Source organism: Sciurus vulgaris (assembly GCF_902686455.1).
Source record: "Sciurus vulgaris genome assembly, chromosome: 14".
Classification (NCBI taxonomy): Eukaryota; Metazoa; Chordata; class Mammalia; order Rodentia; family Sciuridae; genus Sciurus; species Sciurus vulgaris.
The window spans coordinates 305,457-319,581 of NC_136475.1; the positions used below are offsets into that span (position 1 = coordinate 305,457).

Genomic DNA, 14,125 nt, shown 5'->3' on the forward strand with positions numbered 1-14,125 from the left:
GTTTATATCAGTACATTAATATTTGACCTTAGGAAAAACCTTGAATAGTTTTAACTGTTGTGTTACTTACATATACACATAAACCTTTTAAAATTTATCCTTAATTTATACTTAAAAAAAAATTTTTAACTAGACCTGCTTGCTGTTTATTTAGCTGTATTACAGCTTTATCACATAAAGACATTTTTACCTAGAAACATTTTTTACAAAATATATTTTTATATCTAAAATCTTATAATGTTTTAATTTTTTTAATCAGTTGTTTCCCTTTTTTAAAATTTACATTCTGAAACAACCCTTATAAATTTCTGAATTTAGATAAATTACTCCATTTTAATCAGATGAAATACTTTGTTACTTGGAGAGCTCTATTTAAATCTAGTTGAAACTTTTGGACATTTTATATAGAATAATACCTGCTAAGATTTTTAGTAATCATGTTTTCAGTGATAACACAAAGTAAATTTAAATCCTTTTTTTATTTACCAATTTATGAAAACACCAAAAATGTTTTAAGTATGTTACCCTGTGAAATTTAAGGAGTTAAGAGTATTTGTTATATTTAACCATCAGCATTTTAACTCTCTAAACCAATCAGATGTCTCTAACAAACACATCCATGATCAATCCCATATATGTTAAATCTAATTTAGTTTTTTTTTTTAAACCAAGATATCAGAGAATTGTATTGAGCCATATCAGCTATTTCTTTCCCGTTGAAGAAAAACCTAGAAACAATGGATATTAGGCATTTTATAAAATTAACATTTTATGTACTTTTTGGCCACCTGGAAACAAAACTGTGTTAGTAACTTGAAAGCCATACTTTTGTTTACCCTATTTAAAAACCCTTTAAATCATGTGAATCAAAAGCATTTGGATCTATTTTCTTAATTTTAATTTATGAGCTCACATGTCAATTTTGGTACCGAATATATGTAGACATGACAATACACCAGTGTACATATATATAAAATAAACAATGGACAAAGACCTTATAACTTATTTTTTAAAATCCATTAGATTGAGAGTTAATCTTTGTAAACTGGCCTCTGAATGAAACAGAGCATTAAGAAAACCTTATAGTTGGATAAAATAGTTCTGATAAAAAATTAACTTAGGCACACCAGATCAAAATTATGAACTCAAAAAATAGAATTATTAAAAGTCTTTGGCCTCCATTCTGATGTGGTCCCTCTCATCAGAGATGAAAAGAATTAAGAAAATATAGACAAAGTTTATGCTTACCCCTCCCTGAAGGAGTTTCCCGAAGAGACAGCAAGGGAGCTGCTTCCATTGGTCTCCTGGCAGAGCCCCCTCAGGTTGGGGTCTTGTTCTAAACTGGTTTTCCTGGTCTCTTGGATGGCAGCCATCAAAATTTTAGCCTGGCATTTTGGTGGACCAACTCCAATAGTTGGAAGTTCCAATTGGCAGCAGTTTATATTTTAATGCAAGCTTTAGTGAACATGGTTAGAAATCTTTTTAGCCATTTTTTCCCCAAATTTGACTATAAAACATTTGATCAAGATGTTCAGGTTGCCCAAAGACAATTTGGTGGACCCCTGAGGGGTCCACCAAAAAACGTTGATCATTCTCTCTCACAGAATTTAGAGAAAGACATTGCAGCAGGTTCCATAGTCACTGGCCCTCTTCTGGAATTCCTGGAAAGTAGTTAACATGCTCTGGAGGGGAGCACATGACTGACGTGAGGGAGACTGACCCAGGCTTACACTTAAGGGCAACAAAAAACAGAAAAGGACAAACAAACACAGAACAGGTAAAACACCAAGACACGGAGGAGTGGCCACTCCAGATTCCAGACCAGAGGGACTGAGCAACGTCTCGCCAGCCCCAGACTCAGGAAGTAATGCTGCGTCCAGCCTTCCTCAGAGTCCCCAGATGCGGATCCACCAGAATCAGACTTACTGGTCCCCAGGGCTGCAGAAACAGGTGACTCTCTCAGAGAATTTAGTTCAGTCCTGGGCGTGGGGCTCCACAGACCGTGCAGCCTGGGCTGAGGAACGTCTCTCGGAGGCCTTCCCCTAGGAGCAACGCTGTGGCCTCTGCCCTCCGCAGGAGTTTCCAGGTCAGAGGTGAGCGGTGATTGCTCACCAGGCAGCAAGGATCTCGCTGGGGCCTCCAAATGTTATGGGGCGCAACTTAAGAACAGACCGATCACAACTGAGAAGTCCAAATTCCAGAGTCTTTATTAAGCCGGCCGGCTGACTGTCTCACACAATGCCCAAAAAAATGGCTATTGGGAGAACAGCCTCGACCACAGGGTTGTAGGGGCTCTTACACCAAAAATCACATCAATCATGAGTGTCTGTTGCTATGATTCGAAATTACTCATTAACATAATGAGATCATCAACAGAGAGGGAAGTGGGTCAGAATGACCCTTACCTAGGTACAAACTAAAGTATGGTTGCTAACATCCACACGATCACTGTTCACATGGTACATTGTTTAGGAGCAATAGGGATCAAAAGAGAGCAATTCTTCACTACATAGGAGTTGCTATTGTATATTATTAAACATGTCACAGCAAGTAACTGATGATGGGCACAGAGGCGGGTGTTCCCATGGGAGAAGCTTATTTCCTACATAACATGGAGTCTCAGAGCAGAATGGAGTCTGTTTAGTCATCTCCCTTAGAGTCTGGCCTAGAACATTCTCATGGAGTCAGATCTGTCAGCCCATCACAAGATGAACAAGAAAGAAGGAAGGAAGGAAGGAAAGAAGGAAGGAAGGAAGGAAAGAAGGAAGGAAGGAAGGAAGGAAGGAAGGAAGGAAGGAAGGAACGAAGGAAGGAAGGAAGGAAGGGAGGGAGGGAGGGAGGGAGGGAGGGAGGGAGGGAAACCGCCCCTCACTGGAGTCAGCGCTCCACAAAGCCGCACCCCATCGCAAGGTGGCTGCCGTAGTCAGCGTAGAGATGACAGCCCGACTAACAGGCACTGGGTGCAAAACGCCAGGACCTGGGAAAGGCAAAGCACCCTGAAGAGGGAGAAGCTCTCGGAGCTCTGCCCTGCTGAGGGTGCCTCAGTTGGGTGACGTGCCAGCACCCGCAGCAGGGGGCACCTGGCCGAGCCCAAAGCCTGGAGCCTCACCCGCTGCAGCAAGGAGGTCCTCCTCCTCTGCCTCTGCTTTCTGGCTGGCCCTTCCCGGACCTCACGCTGCAGCTACTTTCAGTTCCTCTGCCTCCACTCCCCTGGCACGTGAGCAGGAGGGCTGAGCGGTGGCCCCTGTGGACGATGCCCGTGTGGGACAGCCATGCTGGGCTGGGCTGGGCTGAGCAGCAGGGACCTGGGGAGACGCGGAGGAGCAGTGGAGTGGGTGGGCAGGAGCAAGAGGCTGGAGGGAAGGGCAGGTTCTGCGTGAGGGACTGGATGACCGGCTCAGGAGGATGCGTGGACACGGACCCTGAGCGAGAGAGCAGGAGGGAACGCAGACCCCCGCGTGGTAACTCAGGGGCCTTGTGAGACGCTCACGTGGGTCGAATCACCCAGATCCCCACAGATTCGCAGTCGCGGCTCGTGACAGAGGCACACCCAAGGCGGCCACGCGGCACCTTGCGGGGCCTTCCCACTTGCACCACCCATCAGCATCCCCTGATCTGCATCCCCTGAGCCCCGGACAGATGGCCGGTCCTCACAGAGCCTCTCCACCACTCCATGCTCGAGCCACGGGCCCTCCTTACCAAGATGGCACACACGGAAACCCCTGCCCTCCACAGACTTTCCCCCAGGTCAGGGGCCTCAAGACTGACCAAGCTTTCCTGCAGCCTGGTCCTCCTTCCTCCCCAGATGACCCAGCTAGGCAGAGGCATCCACCATGACGGTGGGATGAGGCCTAGCCCACCAGGCCGAGCGATTTCTGAATCTTCAAGCCCCCACGCTTCTAGGAGGGTCTGAGCTGTGCTAATGAATCCTGGAGCCCTGGCTGCCTGCGTCAGGTCCACTGCACAGAACTGGTCAGGTGCCCCGTCCTTCTCTGTAAGGAGTGTGAGGAGAGCAGCAGATGACGACCTTAACCCCATGGTTTCCAATCAAAAATGAATGAAGGGAGAGCAGGTGTGCGGACAGGAGCCCAGGAGTGAGGGGCTTGTGCCCCAGGACAGACGATGCAGGGGTGCCACTGTGCCAGCGCAATGCCAAGTGGTGGCCCTTGAGGACACGCTGTCTACTTGGTGTGTCTGAAACTGCCATTAGTAACGTGCGTCTTCACAGCAAGTCCCAGCATGGCAGAGGGAGCCGAAGGGCATCAAATTCACAAAAAGAAAAAATTGACAGGGATATCTCAGTGCAAGGTGCCTTCATTTCTCAACCTGGTGATGTTACGGTAAGTTTAAAAAAAACCGACAAGTCGATCTTAAAGCAGGAGATGGAACCATCTTTATTCACCAGCTGGTGGGCCAAGGGGCAGGCTGCAAGTGGACTTGGTCGACCCCCTCCAGGGGTTACAGCACACCACTTAAAGCACATCAGTCTGTTAATCATAAGTGTCTATTGCTATGGTTTGAGACTCAAACAAACATCATGAGAACTAAAATCATAAGCAGAAAGGGAAGTGGGTCAAAATGACCCTAGCTGAGTTAATGAATGGTTACTAACATCTTCACATTCTCTGACAGGGTTCACTGCCCAAGAAAAAATGGGAATCAAAAAGAGAACAGTTTTACATTTATAAGAAGAATGGAAACATTTGCCTCTCTAGGCAGGTGTGCTAAGCCGAATCAGGATGGCAGAGATGGGATTTTCTCCTAGGAGAAGCACTTCTTACATGACAAGGAGCCTGTCTGGTCATTCGTATATAACCTGGCCCATAATGGTGAGAAGTGACCATCCCCAGCAAGGCAGGGGACGGCCAGCGAAGCAGCCTTTGTCAGCAGTTTCCTTGCAGAGCACCTGGGGCAGCCGTATGAGTCATGCGGATGCTCACATGACAGCACTCACTCTGTTCTCAGTTTCCTAATGAGTGCTGAGTGCAGAGCAGACTGGAACATTCCAAAGGCAGCACCTTTGGTGACATTCAAGCCAGCAACCTACAGAAGTGCACAGACACCTAGAGTCCTCTGCTCTCCACGGGGCCATGGCAGGCTGCTGGGAACTCCCTTCAGATCACTTAAGCCAGGCACAATGGCACACACCTGTAATCCCAGTGGCTCAAGAGGCGGAGGCAGGAGGATTGGGAGTTCAAAACAAGCCTCAGCAACTTATCGAGGCCCTAAGCAACTCAATGAGAGTGACTCTAAATAAAATATAAAAATAGTCCGGAGATGTGGCTCAGTGGCTAAGCACCTCTCTGTTCAATACCCAGTACTCGACAAAGAAAAAATAAATATTAAATATTTAGTTGATGGTTTTACTTTGACTATAATTCACTCTATTTTGACAAGAGTTAAACACAAGGACGTTGTTAGGGTTATTAGAAATATTCAAAAACTCATCTGGTTTGTGATCATCCAAGTGTATATAAAAAAAACTTCTTTCCCTGAACATTTAAGATCTGTGTGGGTACATATATATACCCTCAGGAGGCTGAGGCAGGAGAAGAGCAATACCGAGGCCAGCCTCAGCAATTTAGGAAGACCCTTACTCAAAATAAAAAATTGAAGAGATGTTCCTTAGTAGTATAGTAGTCCTGGGTTCAATGACTGGTACCAAAAAATAAAGCACCTTTTACTGTGATACTGTTTCACACATAGGTGTCAAAAAAATACCAGTATTCCACATCACCTAGGTAAAATAGAGACAGGGAAATCAACCTTATAGCGTTTGACCTCCTGTCAACTGCTTAGTAGTCTGCCTTCTCTACGGAAGGTGACTGATTATAAGATTCTCATAGACAACTGGGCTCAAGACTTACCATCTGGAAGCAGTTATTTCCTTTCCATTTAGGAAACTCTGATTATCCTTCATGAAAACAAGAAAAATTAGTAGGAGATGTAAATATATTTATTTTTGCTTTTTGTTTTTTAAAGTGAGGGGCTCACGCTATACTACACAATTGTAGTGGGGCAAATAAATAAAACACACCACATTCCAAAGCCTCTGGTCATGACTTGCTCGTGAGCACAGGGTGGCACTCGGGGTTCTAGTGCTCAAGACAGGAACACGTGCCAATGGAAGAAAGAGGCGGTCCTCTGCAGTGACCGGACTTGCCTGTACAATTTTGAACTTGTGGTCCAGGTGTCCACTTCTGGTTATGTGTTCAAAGTGAGTGACGGGTTTATAAACACAGTATTACGGGGAAAAATAAGTTCTAGGGGTCTAGGATCCAATTACACAGTAGAGTGAGTACAGCTAATAACGTGTGGTGCATTCAATGAGAAGAAACACTCTCAGCGTTTCCCCATTGTGATGAAAACATGCGAAGGGGAAGACATGCGGACTACTGACTGGATCATGCAATATATACATGTATCAAAACCTCCATCGAAACCCAATACCTGTAAATTGGAAATCATTCAAAGTGCAGTAACCTAGGCCAGAGTGGTAGCCCAGAGGTAGAGCCCTTGCCTAGATATGTGAGGCACTGGGATCAATTCTCAACAGCACATAGATAAATAAACAAATGTATAAATAAAATAAAAATAAATTTAAAAATGTATCATGTCCTACAACTAAAAATATATTTCATAAATATACAGTAACTCCCCCGTAACTCCAAAATTACAATTGAACTGCCTAAGAAAACTTTTGAGTGACCATCAGAACCAGGCAGTCTTCTGTGTGAGATGACTGGAGTGGACCTGAGCAGAGAAGGCAGAGCCATAACGCTTAGAACGGAGAATGGCTGACGACGGCGTACCTGGCCCTGAACTCCAAGGATCTCTCACACATGCTGCTCCCTGTCTGTTATGCACAATATCTATCATTACCTTGCAATATTTATATATCCCAATCAATTTAAGTCACATTGACATTTGTGGGTGTTCCATTGATCCGAAGGGCAAACACAAGGAAAAACTATAAGGCAATATTTTCCGCTTTGCATTCAGCTTGCCTACAGGACTTGTGGAGACTCCAGGTGCTCATCTCAACAAGAAGTCTGTTTTTCTCTGTGTGGTGCATGTGCTTCTCTTCCTGTTTAAGACCTAAAAATTAGCAGGTTTTATTTGGAGTATCTCATAAGGACTCAGAAGTTTGGGGAGCTTATGCCATATACTCTCTATCATTTAATTCCCAATGTATAATAACCATGATAAATTATAGAGCAGAATAAAAAATAGCCAAACTCAAAATAAATATAATTATATAAATTGTGTGGGAGGTTTAAATGCTCCATGAGCATGACTCTTTCTTTTCACCCTCGTTATCGGACACTTGTTTCTGGTTTACTTCCGCACTGGGTGTCCAAGACTGAACAGGTATTTGATATTGGGCAAAAATCTTTTTCTAAATTGTGTGGCATTAGTCAAGTCTGCTTACAGGTTACTCTTGGGGATTCATGAGGAACTGCTTGGCTTCCTCAGTGTTTTTATTGTTGTTTTTTACCACACATGCCAGGAGCCAGGATGGGTCAGTGTCCAGCTGACAATATGGCTTCCTGGACACCCACGGGAATCCCTCTCTCTCCAATGGCACTCCTGTCCACAAAATATGCACTCGTGACTTCTGGGTTCTGAGGATTCGACATCCCTGCATTTGGTGACTGTGTTCTTCTCCCAAATTGCAGGGTCCTTAGGAGTACTGTCATTGTATAAGGTAAAATATGTGTGTGCGTGCATGTGCGTGTGCGTGCGTGTGCCTGTGTGTGCGTGCATGTTACATATGTATTTATATATACGTTATTTATATATAGTGGTACCAGGAATTGAATCCAGGGAGCTTAAACGCTGAGCCACATACCCAGTCCTTTCATTTTTGTTCCTACTGTGAGACAGGCTCTCACTAGGTCGAGGGGGCTGGTTCGAGGTGGGCTCCTCCCGCCCCAGTCTCCTGAGTCGCTGAAGGTCGTGCCCCTGCAGCTGACACCTGCAGGGTAGGGCTTTGAAGTACTGATTCAAGACTAAGAAATAGGCGGCTATGTTCAAGCTCTTACAGCTTATCTATAACTGTATGCACTTCTCCATGATTATTATGTATAATATTCTACAGGTGAGTCGACGGTTCTAAGATTAATGGAGATAATTTAGTATGCTTTTACTATGTTACACAGAACCTTTCATAAAGAGGAACACCTATGACAAACTACCATGATTCAAAACATGACAAAGTTAACACTTTACAAATTTTACTTTTATTTAGTAACCAAATTCATACATAATATGAATAAAGTATTTAAAAATTCACTATAAAGTCTCAAAAATATAGATTAACAACTCTGAAGAACAAGTCTTTTGATAAAACAATCTAAGTTAAATTGTATTCTTCAATTTTCAAAATTGAGGATATTGAGTAATCTTTAAGACAAGTTTTCTGCACTATTCTATGATTCTTTATGAGAATTTATTTCTGTATCAGCTAAGGATGTTTAATAAATTTTAAGTAAAAGTTAAAGACAATTCCTCATTTCCTTCTCACATCAAGATATGAAGTGCAAATAAGGACTTTGCTATATTTTAAAATATTTCCCAAAGTGTTTTCTTCATTATAGATATTTTGCTGTTATATAAGGCATATATTTCAGGCAAATGTCTTTCCACATATCCTATAAGATATCAGGTTTCTAATGTTAAAAAAGTTTGGAATTTTAGTAAAGACTCAGACACAGTATTTACATTGATCAGGGTTTCTATGCACTGTAAATTCTCCAGTGATAAGCAATGTTTGAAAAGTTGCTGAAAGGTCTGCAACGGTTTTCACACTTGCATTCTCTCTCCCCATTATGAACTCTCTGGTGGTGAGCAAGGTGTGAACACTTTAGAGAGACTGTCACATTTTGGCCTTTGTATAATTTCTCTACTGTGATTCTTGTAGTGTGCAATAGGGTTGCACCATCCTTAGAGTCTTTGGTACAATGTTGTCATCTGCAGGGCTTCTCTCCAGTATGAATTTTCTGGTGTTCAGTAAGGTGTGGTCTTTGAGTAAAAACTTTCCCACACTCATTACATTTGTAGGGCTTCTCTCCTGCATGAATTCTCTGGTGTTGAGTAAGGTGTGAGCTTTGAGTAAAAACTTTCCCACACTCATTACATTTGTAGGGCTTCTCTCCTGCGTGAATTCTCTGGTGTTGGGTAAGGCATGTTCTTTGATTAAAAGCTTTGCCACACTCTTCACATTTGTAGGGCTTCTCTCCTGCGTGAATTCTCTGGTGCTGAGTAAGGTATGCTCTTCGATTAAAAGCTTTTCCACACTCATTACATTTGTAGGGCTTCTCTCCTGCATGAATTCTCTGGTGTTGAGTAAGGCATGTTCTTTGAGTGAAACTTTTCCCACATTCTTCACATTTGTAGGGCTTCTCTCCAGTATGAATTCTCTGGTGTCGAGTAAGGTAGGCTTTTTGATTAAAAGTTTTGCCACATTCTTCACATTTGTAGGGCTTCTCTCCAGCATGAATTCTCTGGTGTTGAGTAAGGTGTGAGCTTTGAGTAAAACCTTTCCCACATTCACTACATTTGTAGGGCTTCTCTCCAGTATGAATTCTCTGGTGTTGAGTAAGATATGCTCTTTGATTAAAAGCTTTGCCACATTCTTCACACTTGTAGGGTTTCTTTCCTGCATGAATTCTCTGGTGCTGAGTAAGGTATGCTCTTCGATTAAAAGCTTTTCCACACTCATTACATTTGTAGGGCTTCTCTCCTGCATGAATTCTCTGGTGTTCGGTAAGGCATAAGCTTTGAGTAAAACTTCTCCCACATTCATTACATTTGTAGGGCTTCTCTCCAGTATGAATTTTCTGGTGTTCAGTAAGGTGTGGTCTTTGAGTAAAATCTTTCCCACATTCTTCACACTTGTAGGGCTTCTCTCCTGCATGAATTCTTTGGTGTTGAGTAAGGTGTGAGCTTTGATTAAAAGCTTTCCCACACTCATTACATTTGTAGGGTTTGTCTCTTGCATGAATTCTCTGGTGTTGAGTAAGGCCTACTCTTTGAGTAAAACTTTTCCCACATTCTTCACACTTATAGGGCTTCTCTCCAGTATGAATTCTCTGGTGTTTGGTAAGGGATGAATGTTCCCTAAAAGCTTTGCTACATTTCTTACATTTGTAGGGCTTCTCTCCTGTATGAATTCTCTGGTGTCGAGTAAGGTGTGCTCTTCGATTAAAAGCTTTGCCACATGTTTCACATTTGTAGGGCTTCTCTCCTGTATGGATTCTCTGGTGTTTGGTAAAGGATGAATAAGCATTAAAAGCTTTACTACATTTCTTACATGTGTAGGGCTTCTCTCCAGTATGAATTCTCTGGTGTTCATCAAGGTGTGCTCTTCGATTAAAGCCTTTCCCACATTCCTTACACTTGTAGGGCTTCTCTCCAGAATGAATTCTCTGGTGTTCAGGAAGGTATCCTCTTTTTGTTAAGACTTTCCCACATTCTTCACATTTGTAGGGATGCTTTCCAGTATGAAGTCTCTGATGATTAATAAGGTTTGATCTGAAAGTAAAAGCTTTGCCACATTCTTCACATTTGTAGGGCTTCTCTCCAGTATGAATCCTTTGGTGTTGAGCAAGGGTTGAAAAATTCTTAAAAACTTTTTCACATTCTTTACATTTGTAGGTTTTTTTACTACTATGCCATCTCAGGTGTTTAGAAAGGGTTGAGCAATTTTTAAAGCATTTGCCACATTCTTCACATTTATAGGGTTTCTCTCCAGTATGAATTCTGTGCTGCTTAACAGGGGGTGGTCCTTGATTCAAAGTTTTGCCACATTCTTTAAACTTGTCATGTTGATCACTACTGTGGTACCCGTCATGTTTAGAAAGGGGTGCAGAACTCCATGCTTGGACACGCTCCTTCACTTTGCGTGGCTCCCTTGCAGGCTGAGCTCCCCTGTGTTCAGGAGGACTTGCAGTTGGATGGGAAGCTCGCTCACATTCCTCACATGTGCAAGGCTTCTCTTGGCTCTGAGTACCTGGAGGGGCAATGAGCTCTGAGCACTGAGGAGGGACCTTCCCACACCTGTCGTCATGGTAAAGGCTCTGTGCACAATGAGCACACTCGTGTTTTCTCGTATTGCAACCAGAGCTGAAGTTCTTCTGTGTCTTGCTACATTCATACTTTTCTCCTCCAACATAAGTACACTGGTAACTGCATGGGGCAGAGACCGAGCGGAAGGTGTTGCTTGCTTCATTGCATGTGCTGCATGCTTCCCAGAAATCTACATCTGAATTTTGATTAAGCAGTAATGAGTACACAGGGACCTTCCCACAATTATTGAAAGTGTACGTTTGGGCACAAGAAGGAATTCTTTGTTCACTGCAGAATAACCGACACTTTGTAAAGAAACTTTCAAAAGGATCACTTTTAGAAACTTGTCCTTCAGGTAAAAATTGAATACTTTTCTGAGATGTTAAATGTTCTTGAGGTCTGTTGACAGTAAAGTTTTCATTATGCACAGTCACTACTAATTTGTCTTGTCCTTTATAATATGATTTCTGACCTTCACTCTTACCTAGACTGTACAGTACTTTCTTTTTTTGTAAATAGTGAGGGTTACAATTTCCATATCTTCTCTTTATCAATTTTTTAAATAAAAGTTCTATGCCAGGCTCTGGTGAAATTTCCTGGGTATGATGAGAGGTCTTGGCTGAAATAAATGAAAATAACAGTTATTTTACATATTACACTGGAAATATACCTCTCCAATATAATATGAAATGACAGCCGTCAGGACATCAGCAGGGGGCAGAAGAGTACACCGAAGGCCATCATTACTCCATAAATATATAAACTAAGTAACAATGCACAGACAAAATTACTTTGTGAGAATTACCCAAACCATGTGAGAGTTCATAGTATCCAAGATGAATATATCATTAAGAAGAATAATATGGAAGAAAAAAGGAAAGCACGTTACTTTTATCCACTCCTGGGGAATGCAAATCTACCCACTTTCTTCTCTCTCAATAGAAAAAGGGAAAGGTGAAACATGAACATTTCTGGCTTTCTTGGGTATTGTCTGAAAACCACTTTCTATCTACCATGAGAGAGACCTGGATGTAACAGATTTTGGATGACAACAACATAGGTATTCAATAGGGGTAAAGAGTCTCTGGTCCCTAAGTAGAAATATGGATGAATCATTTAATGGGAAAAATACACACACACACACACACACACACACACACACAGCCAATGTCAGTATTACCTGGATAAAGTCTCTACATGGCGATCAAGACAAATGACTTGCTTTTTAATTTTTATAATTTTGGTTATTGGTTGATTAATGTCATTGACAAATTAAATTTCATGTATTTACTAAGTATTTCATGGTATTTTGAAGTAGAAATACATTGTGAATGACAAAATCTAGCTAATGAACAAACGCATTATTTTACATGATTATCGTTTTAGTGCTTAGATGACATTGCATTCATTCTATAAGCATTTGTCAAGAATAAGTACATTAGTGGTACAAGTCTGGAAACCCCACAATCAGGACTCTGAGGCAGGAAGATCCTAAATCAAAGCCACCCTCAGTAATTAGTGAGGCCATAAGTAACTTATCTTGGCTAAAAGGAAAAATAAGGGGATGGGGGTATGTGTCAGTAATTGAGTGCTTCTGGATTCAATACGTGGTACCCCCAAAAAGAATCTAATACATCACATTCACCATGTGGTACAATAGAACTCTTGACCTTCTGATATCCATTAAAATAACATGTTGCAGACTTTGACCAACAATCCCCAAATCATTGCAGTAGCTGGTAACCACTTTACTATCTACATTGCAGAGCTCCACATGTGAGTCAGAAGAGACTGCAAATTACTTTCTGTGTCTGCCTTATTTCACATAATGCAAAGTGCTGCATATTCATCCCATGTCACTTCAAGTGACAAGATATCTCTTTTCTATTGTTAATTTATTATGTATAAATACCATATTTGTTTACTCATTCAACCCCTGAAGGGCCGATAGGTTGAGTCCATGTCTTGATTTCTGTGAACAATGCTTGCACTGAAATGGTAGTGGAGATATCTCTTCCACATGCTGGTTCATCTCCTCTGGATACACACTTAGAACTGCATTTCTGGACCAGAGGGCCTTTCTACTTTTAATTTACTTTATGTGTGGTGATTAGGATTTAGCCCGAGGGTGTTGTACCACTGAGTTACAACACAAGCCCTTTTACAATTGTTTGAGACAGGATGTCACTAAATTGCCATGACATGCCTGAAACGTGAAATCCTCTTGCACAGCCTCCCAATTACCTGGACATTCAAACATGTAGCACTGCACTTGCCTGTACTTTAATTCTTCATGAACTTCCATATTGATTTCCAAAATGACAATTAACCTACTATTGGCTGGTGTTTACATAACAAAATTAAAAGTAGTATGGTACATAAAGAAACCGGGACACTTGGCTTAATCAAAGGAACAAAATAAAACACTAGGAATCGAACATTAGGAAAGAAAGAGTTATGAATTACCCAAAGAACCTAAATAACCATTTGAAATAAGTTTGATTTAGTGAACTAAACCAGAACACAGAAAACTGAGTAAAATTCAGGCAAAAATCATTAGTAGAAACAAGCAAAAATTGTGTACTTAAAGCATTTCTTAAGAAAGAGTGTCTACGAGAATTGGGGATGGTTGTGCACAGCTGTACTCATAGCAACTCTGGAGGCTGGACCAGGAGGATCACAAGTTTGAGGTCAGCCTCAGCAACTTAATAAGACTGACAAAAAATAAAAAAGCTGATGTAAAGGGCAGTAGAAAAGCAACTTAGTTTAATCTCAAGTATCAATTTTAAAAGTCTGGGAAAGTATAAATGTGAATAATAAAACATCAAAATTTAAGAAACTCAGTTATCTTCAAGTAGGTAAAACAAAAAGATGCAAAGCACATTTTACTCAATTTTTCAATATTCACAAAGAGAGAATCTTGAGAGGACCAAAAGGAAAAGAAGTGGCAGTGAGAAATGTACTTGAATATAATTATTAGTCAATTTCTTAGTAGAAGCCTTGCAATAAAGAAAGGACAATAATGTCAAAAGGGTGAAAAAAAAAAAAAAACTTT

General features: G+C 41.5%; 1 protein-coding gene across 1 annotated transcript in view; it reads right to left on the reverse strand.

Annotated features, from left to right (window-relative positions):
* The window catches only part of LOC306644369 (uncharacterized protein), a 193,757-nt gene that overhangs the window by 146,626 nt on the left and 33,006 nt on the right, over positions 1–14,125 (reverse strand). The window contains exon 3 of the mRNA XM_079111253.1: positions 8,951–11,689. Within this exon, the coding sequence (XP_078967379.1) occupies positions 8,970–11,689 (2,720 nt within the window). The 3' untranslated portion in view covers positions 8,951–8,969. The remainder of the gene's footprint in view (positions 1–8,950; positions 11,690–14,125) is intronic.